General features: G+C 44.7%; 1 protein-coding gene across 6 annotated transcripts in view; it reads left to right on the plus strand.

Moving 5' to 3' along the window:
- FRYL (FRY like transcription coactivator) overlaps window positions 1-16,818 on the plus strand; it is a 3,055,992-nt gene that overhangs the window by 246,896 nt on the left and 2,792,278 nt on the right. For all 6 annotated transcript variants that reach the window (XM_069631694.1, XM_069631695.1, XM_069631691.1 and 3 more), the window contains one exon: window positions 15,786-15,839. In XM_069631694.1, coding sequence (XP_069487795.1) covers window positions 15,786-15,839 — 54 coding nt within the window. The remainder of the gene's footprint in view (window positions 1-15,785; window positions 15,840-16,818) is intronic.

A 16,818-nucleotide genomic window follows, 5' to 3' on the forward strand; every position in this document is an offset into this window, starting at 1 on the left:
AACCTGTTTCAGTAAGGGGTATTTCCATCCACACACTTCCTGTAAGGAGTGCTTGGGAATTTCCCACAAGTATTGAGGAAAGGGGACAGGATGTAGGAGTATTACCAGGTTACTCACCGTAGTGACCACCTTACTCCTAGTCCATAGTGCCCTTTCCTCCATACTCCCGCCCGCTATCCCCTCTAATAAGGTTCCTCTTGTTAAGACGGATTTCGGAACTCTGTCCTGGTGGCGCAGAAGTTCAGAAGGCCAACCTAATTACTTGGAACCGGGTAACCTCTGGACGAGCCAGACCAATCAAGGTAGCGATCGCGGCGGTCAAGACTAGGTCTCAAGAGGGGTGAGGGTGACTGAAAGGCCGCAATAGCACACAAAGCAAGATCACTTACAAACTACTCCAAACAGTTGTTATATTAAAAATATATACACATTTATTTCAAGGCCTTTAAAACAATGACCGTAGCGAGAAAATCACAATATAACGATAGTAAACCAACACATACCATATCAACACAATATATATACAAATACGACAGTCAAGCGTTAGATGCATGAAATGGGTAGTCCACCTAAAAGGGAAGGAAGACAGGCAGTGCGAAATAATGCTTAGACCCAGTTCACCTTCAGAGGCACCTAACTAGATGGAAGTCCGAGCCCTGAGAAGAGTGGAGCCTTGTGCTCAAAAGTACCTGCACACGCTGGTGCCAAAGGGCAAAAGGAGAAGCTCTTCGAGGGAAATCAGGCAGTTCAGTTTAGAGCACAAAAGAAGAACAAGTTCCGCGACTCAAGCGCAGCCTCCACAGTGGGCAGAAGCACAGCGCGAGTACGGAAAAGGGTGCTGTTTTACACAGCGGGGAAAAGCAATGGGCTCCTGCAGGAGGGCGACCAGATCCTAGCTATGCTACTCACCGGTCCCCGATGCAAGCAGACCCAGGCTTCTCCGCGTCAGTTTCAGCAGCTGGCAGGTTCAGAAGAGCAGGGAACGCCTCGTTGTCGTGTTGAGAAAAAAGACGTCCCAATCGAAGAAACCCGCACAGTTTGTTACCACAGCAGGGCAACGGAGCGGCCGTGTGTATCTGAGCCAAATGTACACTACTCACTTCAGACTTGGGAACGCCAAGTGTACGAAGCGTGTGAGAGTGACAAGGACTCGAAATACTACACAACCTGGCGGCGGTTACAGAGCAAGACTCCGTGTAAGCTGGTCAGTCAGCTGGATGGCCCAGAGACGCTTCCGAAGGCTTACTGGCAGGAGATGGTGAAGATGCCGAGAATAGCTGTTCCCGCTATTCCAAAGGGTCGAAGTACCAGTACAGGCCTTCTGGTTCGATCAAAGGTGAAAAGGGTTTCACAAGGCGACAGCAGTGCAGAGGAGAAGTCCTTCAGCGGGTCACCAGCGATTCCTCGGTCCAGCCTCTTGGTTGCAGGATACTTGGCTCCTGTATTCCTTCGTTCGTGAGAACTCAGATCGACATGGTTATGGTGTTTCCAGCCCCCTCTTATCCACGGTTCCCTTCGCGCCAAAACGGAGGGGACCCAATGGGAGATCCGCTCCTCAACACTCACACCATTCGTGGACCAATCACGGACCACGGTGGTCCCAGGCATTCACACCACCCTAGACTCTCTGGCACCCAGGATGTGTATTGGACCAGACATCCCAGCCCACATCCTGGAGGCACACAAAAGACATGTAGAAGCCCGCGAAAGCATCCGTGTTTCGCGGGAAAGTACATGCCCAAATAAGGAAGGCCCCGGGTCGGCTCGACCTGGGGAAGGTGAAGGGAGCAAGACGGTCAGCGGACAGGACAAAGGAGCCTCGTGGTCTGGCCATTTTGGGAGCCAGGCCACCATTTTGGGTTAAGCGCGAGAAACGTGCTTAGAACGCCAAAAGGAGCTCAAAACACAAACGATCGCTGCCACCATTCCCATCCCTGAATCACTTGCACCGATCAGATACAATCCTAAACGAGTATCTAGGGCCTGTAGAAGGCTAGAGACCCAAGAGAGCTGTAACTTAGCGTACAGGGCCCTCTTGTGTCATGTTGCACGAAAGCCGCAACATGATAAAAGAAACTACGGGAAACAGCGTTCCCCGGTACTGACTGTCTTAAGGGCATGTCAGTTTCCCCGTAAGAAAGGAGCGAAAGCCCAGAGGAGTGCGGCAGAAGGCTGCACTTCTCTGGCAAAGTCAAGAACAAGGTGAAAAACAACAGCAAAAAGTTTAGGGGTTGCCACATGGAAGGAAAATTACCTACAATTACGAAATCTTTCCTAACACCTCTGTTATTGCTAATGGGTCTTTGACCTTGCGATAGAAAAGGACTGATGGGCGATTGTTAGGGAGAATTCTCTGTTTAGGCTGAATTTTCTAACCTAGTGAGTCCCCCAGCAGCTTTGCTGGATATTTGGGGTTTATTTTTTTTTCTCCTGCCAAGAGTGAGACTCTTTTACCCTCACTCTTGGGCATGATTTGAGTGTGTTTCTGTGAATCTATATGTGTTTAATGGGCAATGGGGTCTTTTACTCCATAGGGCTTCATGTGTTTTTGTGATGTGTTACACAGCACCCTCAGTGCAGTGACACATGGGTGTCATAGTGACCCCCCAGTAAAGACTCCATACCCTGGGACGACTGTCTCCCAGGGCATGTAAAGTCACCATTGACTTTACTAGTCTTAAATTCTGAACAGAACCAGTACAAACCATCATATTGTGGATGTACTGGCTGGGGCGATTCAATTGCCCTGGGGTCTGTTAGTCGAGGGGGCACGTTTCCGTCCCCCCTGATCGAGATTTGGCTGGTGGCAGTGGATACTACTTTTTATATTCAACCGCAAATATTTTCCTATGGGATTTCCCATTGTTTTAGGTTACTATCTTTATTTAATTAATTACGGTAGCCTCGAACATACCGCCAGTTTATTTAATTGATATTCATTCTCCGGTTGGTATTTTTTTGCCAAAACTTCATTCTAAAATGGCGTTTGTGTTCTCTTCTGTGACTCCAACCCAAGTCGAGCCCTTTGTTCCACTTTTTGGCAGGCTTCTCCACAGAAGCCCTCCAAAGTGGTGCCACTCTGTCTGGGGTACTTAGGAGGGGTGGAGGGAAATTTAGGCACCACGGACTGAGTTGCCTAGGCAACTCAAGTCGCACTCCATCCTGATTGGCCCAAGTGGTGAGCCGGCCGGCTCACCACTTAGCATGTTTGAGTGACAGCTAGGCTGAGTGAATGGGGGTTTGCTGCATAAACGCAGGGCTTTGGGGACTGGAACTTCAGAAGTCGCCACAGGACCTAGGAATCCGACGAGGGAGAAGCTGAGCCGACCTGCCACGACACCACTACCGGTGGAGCCCTGCTGGACTGCCTCACCACTTTTTCCAACGACAGAGGAGATCTCCCGCCAGAGAGTCTTCTTCCTTTGACTGGTGGGGATAACCAGTTTCACCGTCTTTTCGCTCTCCCGACGTACCTTGTGGCCGCCTTGCCCGTGAAAAGCACCCCGGCAACCGGGATACCACGTTTTACCACGACCGCGGAACAAAGGTACCACCTTTAACCAGAAAACTCCGCGGCTGGTTTCTTCCCTGGTAGTGCAACGACCTTCATCTTTCCTCCAAGTCGAGATCTTCTCTTCCCCTGGACGACGACGCAACTTGCACCCACTACCAGGAACAACTGCCACCGCTGGAGGATCCTTCCCACTTAAGGTACCGTGTCCCGCCTGGCTTCCCTTGCTACCGACTGTACAGGGTAGATTTAGCCCCCGGCTTTCGAACATGGGTTAGTCTGGGACACCCTAGCTAAACTTTCCTAAAGCCTCTCTAAACTCTTTTTGAACCCTCTGCAAGACTTTCTACGCCTAGTGTAACTGTGTGATCTTGGGTGCATTTGTGCTCTGCTCTCTCTAAGAGTGGGCCCAGCCTTTGGACTTTGGCTCACCAGTGACTTTTACTTTTCTGCCTTGCCAACAGTGTTCCTGAATCTTAGAGTGGTGTACCTTTCCATATTCTGTCTTTTTCCCTCCCTTTCTCACAAACTTATTGGAGTGCAATCTAGTTAAGCGCTCACCTCTGTATGAAAATAAGTGGTGTTTTACTGTGACTTATCTGATAAGGAAAAAGGGGTGTATATATTACAATAGTAACTGTGTTTAGAATATTTTACAATAAGGGTGCTGGAGTGTTTCAACTGTGTGTTTTTTTAAATAAATAATTATATACTTTGATACCAAAGCTCTGGTCAGTGTTTGCTTGTATTATTGTATCTGAGTGCCTATTGTGTATACTTTGCATACTGCCTAACTCTTCTTGAGGGAAGTCTGACTGCTCAGCCACAGCTACCAGGTAAATCTGGGTGGTGCAGACTGCTACCAAGTGGATTTACTGCCAACACCTGTAGTCTTAAATCTTTTGCAGTGGTCCCTAAGGGAACTGCACAGGTTTCTGCCTAACAGCGAAAAGGAAAGAGAGGAGGGACACATTTTTTGAAAAATTTGGATGCTTTTTACAAAGTGCTCCGGTCCCGTCCCACAGGATGGAGAGATGTCCCACAAGTATGGGGGAAAGGGGACTATGGACTAGGAGTAAGGTGGTCACTACGGTGAGTAACCTGGTAAAAAAAAAAACTATGGTCCTTAGCTTACTATAACTGGTGAATTTCAAGGGTTTTTCGGTTTTACTTCGAACCGTAACGTCCCGTTAATGTTTTTTTAGTGAATTTCATAGGTTTTTAGTAGCGCAACTTAACCACAAGATCCCTTTAACAAAGTTTTTTTTATACTAAAGTTCATTGGTTTCTAGTAGTGGCACGTACCCATAATGTAAAGTAACATCTGACTTCATTACACACCTTGCAGAGAATGCCACAAGACCATATGCTGCCGCACAGTGAAGTGCCTGAGAATCCGTACACACTTAACAATAAGATGTATCCCTCGTGGACAGTGTGGAAATGCATTTTTTACTGATGTAGGAACTTCCACCTTCAACATTTCCCTTGCACAGCTCCACCACTTATTCGTAGTCAGCCATTAACAATGTAGTACACAGTACATACTTTTAGCAAAAGTACTATTTATCTGAAAACGACATGAGCTAAGGCCATCCCTCCTCCCCAAGAAACAGCACCACTGCTGTAATGAAGGAGCATGAGAAACACTGCCCCTACCTTACAAATAAAAAACGCACAATATCTTCCACCATCCACCTAACCCCCCCCCACACCATATTACTGTTTGGTGCCTCTTTGCACATTTCCGTCCGCAACTTTACTTCTTAGCTGTCCTTCCAAAAAAAAAAAGCCATCTGTAACCAAAGTAAATGTTCCTTTAAGAACCACCTTTCACAGTTTTAAAATAAAAAAAAAATCGCCTGCACGCCATCTACTTTATATTTCTCAGTAAAGGACATAGATGCAATAAGATTTTTCAACATTTCCGCAGTTTGTGTTATGCTAATGGGAATATTATAGCGCTTGTCCGTTCCAGGGACTGGAACAGTGAATAAAGGGCCAGCAGGCCAGGTTATCAGGCCAATCGAAGCGAGAGTGCATAACGCGATCTCTGGATCATTACCCCCCTTATAGTCCTACAATGGGGGATGAATTCCATTAACAATCTAGATTTGCAAAGCAGTAATGTGTGCTACTAAAAAAGAGGATGTGTCGTTCTAACTTGGGACGCCTGTGGCGTCCTGGATTAGAAAACAAAAACCTTTTCCAAGATGGCCACCATAGAAGGGAAGGAGGTTGTTCCATACATGGCCCCTCTTCGCTTTCCATGGCAGCCTGCAAAAAGCAAACCCTGTTAACATATTACCACAAGCACTTTTTTCCTCCCTTTCAAATGTATCCTAATGTCAAACAACTTTACCACAAAGCCAGTCCCAGGTAGACATGGCCACTGTAATCCTATCTTTTCTCCCTTCTGGTCATGGCCAGTATCCACATTGTGCGGATCATGACCTTATACCACGACCCCGACATTCTGCCCACGCCCCATGGCTGCAGCCTACCCCTCAGTCAATAAACGTAAACTGCTACGTTTTTTAAATACATTACAACACTTGTGTAATACGAAAACACTCCCCATCTCGTCACTTAACGAACCCTAATGATATTGTACACCTTTTTTGGATGGTGCCGTCACGCAGAACCTGAAAATGAACACAGCGATGTACAGCGTATCACGTTACATTTTGAAATAATAAACTGTTTTTTAAAAGAAAACATTAACATTTTAGAATTTTTAAAGTACTTTTATTGCACAATAAACTGTCCGACCATCGGACTATTCCCATTTTCAATCAAATAGTAACTTTGTTTGTTTCTTTGGTCGTCATCGAAAATGTTAATCGTGCTGCGCACGTTGTTCTTTTCGCATACACAAAGTATTCGTTTTCGATAAAGCAACCGCTTCGGTCGCACAGTGATTTCCAAGACGTCGGCATGAACTTCGGCCTACACCACCATAAAAGATGTTACTCCTAATGGCCACTACAGTGTAAGGACAAATAGGTCGGGCCTGGTCGTCCCAAAAACAGTGACGGTTAGGCAGCCGGTCACGAGTACGTGCATCTGGCGTGCAAAGAAGCCATCACTTGGCATCTGGAATCCATGGCAATCACAGTACGGCAGAATGTAGCTGTTCGGAAAACGTAACCGAAAATACCTATCCATACCAAACCTTTACCAAACAATTTCAAGAAAGATAAAAAGAACGTGGAAACTGATACACAAATCGATGTGGTCATACATGACATTTTAAAGAAATATTAGCATTGAACATGGGTGAATCTAGTGATAGCCTACAAACGCAGAGAATCTGCACTCTCCATAATAAAAAAAAAAATGACAACTACACAGAAAGATAGTACCTCAGTTACATTGCCAAAATTATTGTTCTGGTTTTAAAAAATTAAAACTCGTTCCGGTGTAGTCTCGTCAAAAGTAAACTTACACGATATTTACCGTCTCCATTGTCTTCGTTAAACTCAGACAGCAATGTACTTGCACCAAAGAATCTTCTTGAACTGATATTACATGTGTCTTACAAAAGTTTTGAATACATAACCTTATCAAATGTTATTTTTTCCAAACTTTCACTCCCTGCATTCTTACTGAATTTTCCTTTTCTCTCAAGGTCAAAAAACAATTGACCCTTATGGGTTCAGACAGATGCGTGGGCCTACTGAGCTCGCAACCAAAAAAGCAAAGCAAGTGACCTTCACTTAGAATGAAAATACATTCTGACTTTGCAACAACATATCTGAATGCATTCATGAGAACTGCTACTTCCATACACTTGCAGACCCGCTGTTTCCATCGAACAGTGCAGGTGGCTGCCTCAGATTTCAAACTCTAGGACGCCAGTCTGACTGCAATATTATTTTAAATACATTGTTACACAGACGCAATAAATCTTCGCATGTACTTAAAGGACACTACATTGAGCAGCAACTTCCAATTTACCGTATGACTTTGTTGACAAGAAAATACCACTTTTTGAGTTCCTGATGCCACATCCCATTCCAGCCTCATTAACGCTCACCTTCCGAAACAGTGTTTCATAAGTTTAACAAGTGCAATGGTGTGGTGTTTTATGTGTTAGCGACGATATCCGCGTACACCAAAACACAAATGAAAGATGGCGGGCGCAGTGAAAGAATCTGATGCATTTCACGCTGTCCAACATCCAATCATTGTAGGCGTCACATGTCAGCGGACATGACACTACGGATTAGTCAATTGGTATCTTGTCCGTGGAGCGAACAGGGAAGTGTGTCCGCAGAGCGGACATACATATCACACATTTTTTTGAGACCTAGTTTTTGATAGTTTAAAAAAAAAACTACTGGACGGATTGCCACCAAATTTACAAAAGCACGCTTTCGGGACCAAGCTCCTTCTCCTGCCGCAAATTTGGTGAAAATCCGACCAGCGGTTTGGGCTGTAGGCGTGCGCAAAGTTTTCCCCCCATTCAGTCTATGGGGGGAAAAAGACGTTTTGGAACCCCCTCCCCCCTATAACTTCCCCCCCTGGACCAAACATCACCAAACTTTGCAAAAAAATTCACAGTGGCCCATATACTTTTTTTTGCAAAGTTTGGTGTGGATTCGTCCAGGGTGAGCGGAGTTATAAGCTGCCAAAAACTGCCGTGTAATATATATTTTTTTCATATTCTCCATTAAGGGCATTGTTTTGGTGCATCTTAGTTGAAAATAACACGTGAAAATAACATTTTCAACGTTTTATGTTGAAATCTCTGTGAACAAAACAGGTGGATGTATTAGTTTGAAGCTACAAAGTTTACTCAATATGCCAGTGGTGAGCGGGGTGAAAAAACTGCTAAAATAGCGCGAGATCGTGAATAAGCCACTGCGCATGTAGTGTGATATCCAAGTGGCAACAGAAACTGTTACCTTACTTAACAAGCATTCATTTTGCGACGCGTAGTGCCTGAACCGCTTTTAACATCTGCTGTGCTGTTAGTGGTGCTGACAGTCAGCTAGATGTACAATTTGGCCATGATCTTTTGGAAAATCTATTGGTTATCGTGTAGTTGCTCCCCTTACTGTCTTGCCAGAAAACGTTTTCGAGCCTCAGCATGGAATGACTTTACAATACCATGCAAGTTAATCTCTGTTGTTTTTGTACTGTTAGGCAGAATTATATGCAGTACCCTTTGGGAACACCACACACACTTAAGACTACAAGTGACAGTACAATTTCACCTTAGGTACGTACAAGTCTGTACTACACAGTTAAAGTGGTAGCAGTAGCGGAGCAGCTAGACTCCTCTCAAGAGTAAGTGAGCAGTATCAAATAGTTACACAAAGGACAGCAATTACTATGATTCCGGCAAACACTGACTCAAGGTTTTCAAGTAAAAGAATATACATTTATTTCACTCTTCAGTTGTATAACATTACACTATTATAAGTAAGTGAAAAATCACAATCTTAATACACCACACCACTTCCCTTAAATTCCAGACAAGTTAAGCTCACAAAATGAAGTGGGAGCAAAATGGCACTCCAGCAATTTAAAAGGGAGGGAAAGACAACACTTATTAGAAATTAAATCAAACCAACAGGTAAGCACTCAGGGCAGTTGAAAAAGAGGAACTTCAGTGAGGAGATCAGCTAGAAAAGGCTTACGGCCAAAGTCAATGGGTCAAAAGTCTTTTGATCAAGATCACACAGTTCAGGCTAGTTTGCGGTAAAGTTCGTGCTACTTACAAGGAGAGGAAACCCGGTATACAACTGTCTAATCAGAATTAGCAGTGTATACGTTGTCTATATCCGGGGGGATAATAGTCAATGTATAGAGAGACAAAGCTATTGGGCAGGTACAGAGGTGTCAAACATTAACACTCTTGTCATGATGCCTACCTCCAAGGAGCCAGGTCCGACCCAGCAACCCCAGAGGCAGGCATCATTTCCCCCAGGGGAGTGCCAGCGGGCCCAAGCTGGGGCCCTTTGGACGCAGTCCTGGCGCCTTAGGCGCCAGGCTCATGTTGGACCTCTGTCCTGGCGCCTTAGGCGCCAGGCTCATAAAGCTAGACATGTGTTGAAGTGTTTTTATGTGCACTTACCTGATGCAGACCATGCTGCCACATCCAGGCCCTCTTGAGGCCTGAATGGAACTACTTTACCTGTGGGACTACTTTCCACCCAGGTGTGGTCTGGGAAGGATACAACCTGATCGGAGGAAGGATACACTTGGAACTTCTCCCAAAGCTATTTAAACCACACCCGATCAGCAACTCACGCTTCGCGTTGTTCTGCTCCTCGCAGCTGGACGCTCACCGTGTCAGCTCCTGCATCTGGACTTCAGCCACGCCTGTCAGCATCCTGGGTCACCTGCAAAGGGAGACAAGAGACCTTACCAGCTAAATCTGCTCCACAGAGACATCACCGACGATCCTGAAAGGGAAGACATTATTTTTAAAAGCATTTCGTTACGTTCGCTGCAGCGCTGCATTTCACTCACCTTTCCTGGGTTCCTCCATCTTCAGCAGCGATCATCCGGATACACAGCCACTTCCCAGAGCCTAGAGAAAAAGACAAGAATAAGAGGTGAGAGAAGGAAGGGAATAAGACTTACCTGTTGGGTCATTCCCATTTCGTTTCGGGTCTTGCCGCTTCCAGGCATTTTCTGGACCCCGGCCCCTATGGGGGGAAAAAAGACAAAGCCATTGAATGAGCGTATGCAAAGACAGTTCCTGAGCGCTCATCCAGGACTAACCTGCCATTTACTGGAACTGGAACTGCACGTTTCACTTTGGGTCGGCGCCATATCTCCGGCATTCCGAACCCCGACCCCTAAGGGGAAAAAAGACATAAGCATTAGCGCTTGCTGCAAAAAGACAATGAACATTATTATTAAGCTTGGACTTTTGAACTTGCAACAGAACTTTTACAGAGCCTTACCTGAATAGTCAAGCTTACCTGAAATCCCATCAATCCTCAATCCAGTGAAGTAACTGGGTTTCAACGCGCCCCTGCATCAGAAGCAGGATGGAGAGCTCATCCTTCCTGATCCTAAGGTGAGACTTCACGGGGAATCGTGGAAGGGTATCGTGGAGGGTTGGAAGAGTGGGAGGCTTGAGCATAACTCAGTCAGTAGGTAATACTCCCTTTTCACGCACAGGGGAATATTCCTGCGAGCCGTAGAAGCCAGAGTAGAGGGCCCTTCCTGTCCATCTACAGAGTCCTGCGCTTCACCATTGAAGAAGCATCAGCACTCGAAGCCAGACCTGCGCCTCTGTGAGAATCAGGTGAGCGTTACAACTCTAAGTAAATCAAAAGGTGGGACCAGTCAAGGTTAAAAAATCAGTATCAATTTTTAATAACGAAAAAAACATCCAATTAAATAAACTGGTCCACAATACAAAAATTGTCACATCCAATGTATAAAACAACAACAAGGAATATGTAGCAGGCTCGGATGGCCAGTTTAAAACGGTGTTACAGAAAAAACAGACACTGAGGGTACTTATCAAATAGTATAGTACCTAACCAGTTTTGGATAGATGTGTCATAGATTTTAATCTCTGTTTAGAGTCCAGAGATTTGTCTCGACATGTTTCTGTTCCTCTAGAAAAAGGTGTGGAACATTCATCAGGAGGGACATTTTACAACGTAGCCTATTTAACAATTGGAGTGGTAAACATTACAACTACAGTATCATAGCACCTGCAAAAGATAAAAACAGACATCAAAGGGTCAGCTCATAAATAACTAGACACTTTGGTAAATTCAATCAATGAAAAAGGCTCCATATAAAGTGGAATAATTACCCATCAGGGTGTCAGTGGGGGCTCTCTACTATGAACAGTAGGGGTAGATTGAAGACCTTTGCGACCCTACAAGAGATAAAGAATTATCTACAGCATAAAGTGCTGCTGCGAGAAAAGCCTCAAAGTACACACAGCACAACAGCAAATACAAGGAATGAGACAACCCGTCTGTCTCCATAAAACAAAGCATCGATAAGTGGGAGAGGGGAACCGTTAACTAAGAGTCCCACCTATAGAAAGGAACCAGCTGAGGGTGAAAGGGACATGCATCACGTGAAGGTCGTGAATATGCCGGGTCCATGCAAATCCACCAGATGCTCGGTAGTGACAATAAAGCAACGCCATACCGTGTGTATAGTAGGATGGTAAAGGATCGAGCCGGACAAGTTTAACCGCCCAGGCAGAGAAAGCCCCACAGTGGACAGCGTGACGGTGACTAGTAAGGTGAACGGAGAAGATAACTTAAGAAGGTCAGCCCGTATGTGTAAGCTCCGGGACGAATCCCTACCTTCCGCACTGAAAAATAAAGTGTGGAAACGGATTCGATCAGTAATACAATCGATCGATCCCGAGCCATAGGCAGTCATAATACTGGGGAGAGCGGAAAGCGTCTCGTCAGCTATTAAATAGCAAGGTAGCTTACCGTATGAGGAAAGTAAGCGGATGAGCAGTCTACCGTATTCATTGGATCGACTGTGTGTCCAGTGGCAGCGCGGTGCGGCCGATAGTCAAGGGAACACAGGTAGTCCTTCTATTATGTTAACTAGACGGGAGAAGGCCACCGTGGGAGGAAAAAACACGGTGGCCATCTTAGAACGGAGTCAGAGGAAGTGTGAAGCGGACACTGAGCATAGCCAGGCTAGTTAGCATAGATCATCCATGTGACTAAAAAAGGGGCTCTGGTAGACTAGGGGGTGGAGGTGTCCCTGAACTAGGGGATTGTAAGTGACCCAAACAAAGTGGGGAAAACCCGTGCACCCTCATAGTGATAGATGCTGAACATGGCATTGTGAATGGGGTGCTTGCGCCTAAACGAAAGACTAGATATTGTGCCAATCAATCGATTAATTGAGCCCCGTAACATCACTATGTAGGGTAAAGATCATATTTTGTACCATTTTCAACAATTTCTTTTCGTGTGCTGTATTGTTCGTTCCTTTTAGTGCAAGCAGGACCGTCCATGTGAAGTCCTCCTATTTGTGTTTCAGAAGATTGAAGTGTTTCACAAGTGGAGCATTCTCAGTTCTGTTCTTCATTCAGACAGCTCCGATGTTCCATGATGCAAGTTTTTACTTTTCTAACAGTCTTGCCTACATATTGCAATCCACATATACAGGTGATCATATATACCACAAAATCAGTATTACAATTAGTGCGGTTCTTTTAGGTCCAGCGTTTTGAGAGGCCAACATCAACCTCTTTAGTTCTAGCAGTTAGTTTGCAGACACCACATGTGCCGCAGGGGTAATACCCAGTGGCCTCTGGGAAACCCCAGAGGGTGAGCAATTTAGGTTCCGGTGTATTGACAGATTTAAGTTTGCTGTTACTAACTATATTGCCAATGGTGGTGCTTCTTTTATAAGCGAATATAGGCATAGGGATAGCTTGTGTAGCAGTTCTGACAATTTTCCAGTTTTTCTTTATGATGTTGGTGATTTCAAAACTCTGGCCCGTAAAGGTGTTCACACAGACAATACAATCCTCTTTAGGTTTTATTGGCTTGGGTTCTAGTAGGGCTTCCCGATTATTATTAAATGCCCTTTTGGCTGATTTTTTTTTATTATATTAGCTTTTTGGGGTAGCCTCTCTGTCTGAGCTTTTTACTGTGTGTGGAAGCTTCAACTTCGTAAGTTTCTTTATCAGAACTGTTCGTTTTGAGACGAAGAAATTGGCCAAATGGAAGGTTATCACATAGGTGTTTAATGTGGTGGCTAGAATAATCCAATAGGTTTATGGTAAGGTTTTATTTTCAAGACCCCATTGAGGGGGAAGATGGTAAGGTCCAGAAAAGTAAAGTTCGTGCCACAGATTCCTGAGGAGTTTGGTTGATAGAAAAGTTACTTCAAAGAGAAGAGAAGGACAAGCCCTCGGATTGGAGAAAGATTTCAAACACTTTTGCCACGTTTGAACGAAACGGACAGCCGGATTTGCACAGTACCTTAAAACAGAGAGGGAGCTGTAGCTGAGGCAGACATTCCTGGTTGTTCCTGCAGGCTCACGGTTCCTGAAGCGACTGTCGGACTGACACAAAGTAGGAAGACTGCAGGGTCCTGTGCCACCCAGGGAAGAAGCCAGCAACAGAGCAAAACAACAAATAAAAGGTGTGCTCCTTAATACCCAAGCAGAGTCCGACCTTCCTGGCTATCCGGCCCACTGTAGCTCTGTACAGCGAATTCGACCAGAGGAGGGGGTCCTTGCTTGCAGTTTGGGCAAACTGGTTGGTCCCACCAGCTCAAGGGAAGAAGTTTCCTGGAGGATCATCTGTCATCGGATTCTGAAGATTCGGACCTGCAGCAGGGCTTCACCGGGCGGTTCAGTCATTGTAGGGGTCCTCTTCTGTCAGCTCCTCATTGGTTCTTGCGTTCCAGTGGCGACTCTATCTTTCCAGTCCCAAAGACCTGCTTTTTATGCCGTTTTCCCCTATTCATACAGCCTGGCTGTCTATCACACAGCAGGGTGGCTGTCCTGGCAAGGGCAGTCCCCTCAGCCAATCAAACAAGAGTGCCACTTGGGTTACCAAGGGAACCCATGGCAGGGGTCCAAAGACCCCTCCCTCACATCCTGCCTACCTAGACTTTCAGGTACCTTAAGGAGGGCTTCTGTGCAGAAGCCCGCGAAAAGACAGCGAACAAAGGAATCATCCACGGTTTGACACGGAGAGAAAAACACGAGAAAGACTTTAACAAAAAGAAATGGCGAATAAACCCAGCCGCAGCCAAATTATAATGCATTTGGTCAAGCGGATTTATGTTTGAGGCTAATATAATAGCATAAAAAAATAGTACGTTTATATAAGATAATCATAGAAAAGTTAGGGTAGATACCACTGCCACCAGCCAAGTCTTGATGTAAAGGGAGCGAACAAGGCTCCACGAGACAGACACAAAGGATACGAATGAACCCTTTCCAGTACTCCATGTAAGATGGGCTGTACTGGGTGTGTGGTTTAAAGTGACTAAGGTAAAGTTAATGGCAACTTTACCTTTTCTGGGGGACAGTAGTCCGCCCCAGAAAAATTGAGTCAGTGGGAGTCTAAAGGACAACTCTGTGTCACTGCACTGAAGGTCCTGTGTAACACACATGACAAATATGAGGCCATGGAGTAGGTGAGGCTCCAGTGCTCAAGATCACACGAAAAGTAGAAATACACATGGCAAAACACATGTAAGAGTGGGGAAAAAAGGCTCACACTCTTACCAGGTGAAAAAATAAATCTTAGAAATCCTGCAAAGCTGCTGAGGGACTCAGTAGGTAAGGGAAAGCCGCCATTTATGAGAATTCTCCCTAACATGTACTAATCTATAAACCCTTCCAATAGGCAACTTTGTATATAGCCTATGATGTATATTGGGGTTTGGGGGTGGGGGAAGGTAAAGAAAATATGTAGTGAGCTAATCGGAGTGTAATGGGGGGGGAGGGGAACCAGCTGTTGCATATCTACCCGGGTCTACCAATCCTATTTTATCTTTTACCTACCAATCGGAACAATACTCACTATGATACAGCTGGATCAGCACAGCACCTACAAAGCGATTCCGCCCACGAGGAACCAGCAACAACTCAAACCGCAGATATACAACTCTATAGGAACCATAAGTACCTGAATCAGGATACAGACCCCACTAACCCAACCCTCAATCATCTGCATACTTAACCCACACAACCATCTCTCTCCCAGCAATTCGCACACACTTTACCACACTGCATCAACAACACATAAACATCACCCACAGCTCTCGAGGCATCGCCCGATCCGATACTAGCACCAAAGCCCAGCACTCGGTGTATACCGAGCTTAACCTGCCAACAGCACACCACTTCTCCCACTCTCCTTCTCCCCTCCTCCCGATTAACCCTACCCACCCTTCCTGTTTACTGATCTGCCAGAGCGCCTGGGGACCAATTCCGTTGGTGACGGTGCACTATACAAGTACCTTTAACATAACTTAATATAACATTCCATTGGCGTGAGGACAGTGTAATCGGGCAATCTAGAAAAAAAAGGTGGGAGAGGGACTACTAAAATCCTTTAGTACTAGAGTAACTTTCACGTATTGTAACATAGGCGCTTCTTAAAGAGGAATGACGGGGTGTGGTTACTCTAACATGTAATACCTTTTTTTTAAATTTTAAAATACCTTTCAAATTAAATTGGTCTGTCTTTGGTTTCTAATTTGAATGCCATCAGTCAGTACTGTAACTGATGATGTTTGAAAAACGTTTAAGCACTTTCATAATTTAATTAAATGCCTTTCTGCATAGGAAAAGCTCCTGTCCCGATCTCTTCAAAGAGGAGAAGATCCACAGTTTGACCAGGTAAGACACTGATATGTGCGTTTGTTTTATGCATAATTTTGACAGCAAGCATTTATTTTATTACAATGTAGACACATAATAAACAGGCAAGCCTTTCATCCTGAGGGCCAAAGCGCTCTGTTGAATATTAAGAGTGCTTTGTGCCTGGATGATCTTAGTGATATTTTTCAAATTCTTCAATAAAATCCTGTAATCCAAGATTACAGCTTTGCACAAGATGGGCTCTTAGCCAAGCTTCTTTATTTATGTAATGAGGTTTAGAAAAAATGACAGAGAATTAATTGTCCAATTGTTTTAGTCTAATTTCTGCTGCAAATACCTAATATGAAATGTTAGCCAAAAATAGAGGAAAGGAGCAATGGGAAGCAATGCTGCACATACAGATTTCTTGGATATCAAAACTGTAATCGAAGGTGCTTGTTCTTGAGGAGTGGTCAATTAGGCCTTGTCTGTTAATGATAAAGTACAGTTGAAAGTATCACTTAATGTACTTCCAACACAGAATTAGCCAAAGTTTCAATTAAATATTCAAAGTATAATGTATTCAGTTATCCCTTAATTTGTGGCTTGAATTAATTGTTTTTGAAGCTGCTGATTGTCCAGATATGGCCTACATTCACTTGGAAGATATTGCCTATTTTCATTTAAGAGCAATACTTTAGCCCTAAGCAGATAGTGATTTCATACCATGGGCTCTTTTGGATCTGTATAATTCGCCTAACACTTATGAGGGCCTATATTTTGGCTTTCGCTTATTTAACCTTGTTTAACATTCCACTGATTACTTATCACTTTCCACTAAGTCCTCTGCTTGGATTGACCTAAGTAAATTTTTGGGTCTTCTGTATGCTACTAATTTCTTTATCTCTACAATCAAAGCATTGCTACTGTCCCAGGTAGTGGATTAGACAAAAGCCCGTAAGATCATTTTCACTAAAATATTTCACTAGAAAACTTCCAGAGAGCCACCTCAGTGTTC

The sequence above is a fragment of the Ambystoma mexicanum genome, chromosome 6q (assembly GCF_040938575.1).
Source record: "Ambystoma mexicanum isolate Mex_15411 chromosome 6q, UKY_AmexF1_1, whole genome shotgun sequence".
Lineage (NCBI taxonomy): Eukaryota > Metazoa > Chordata > Amphibia > Caudata > Ambystomatidae > Ambystoma > Ambystoma mexicanum.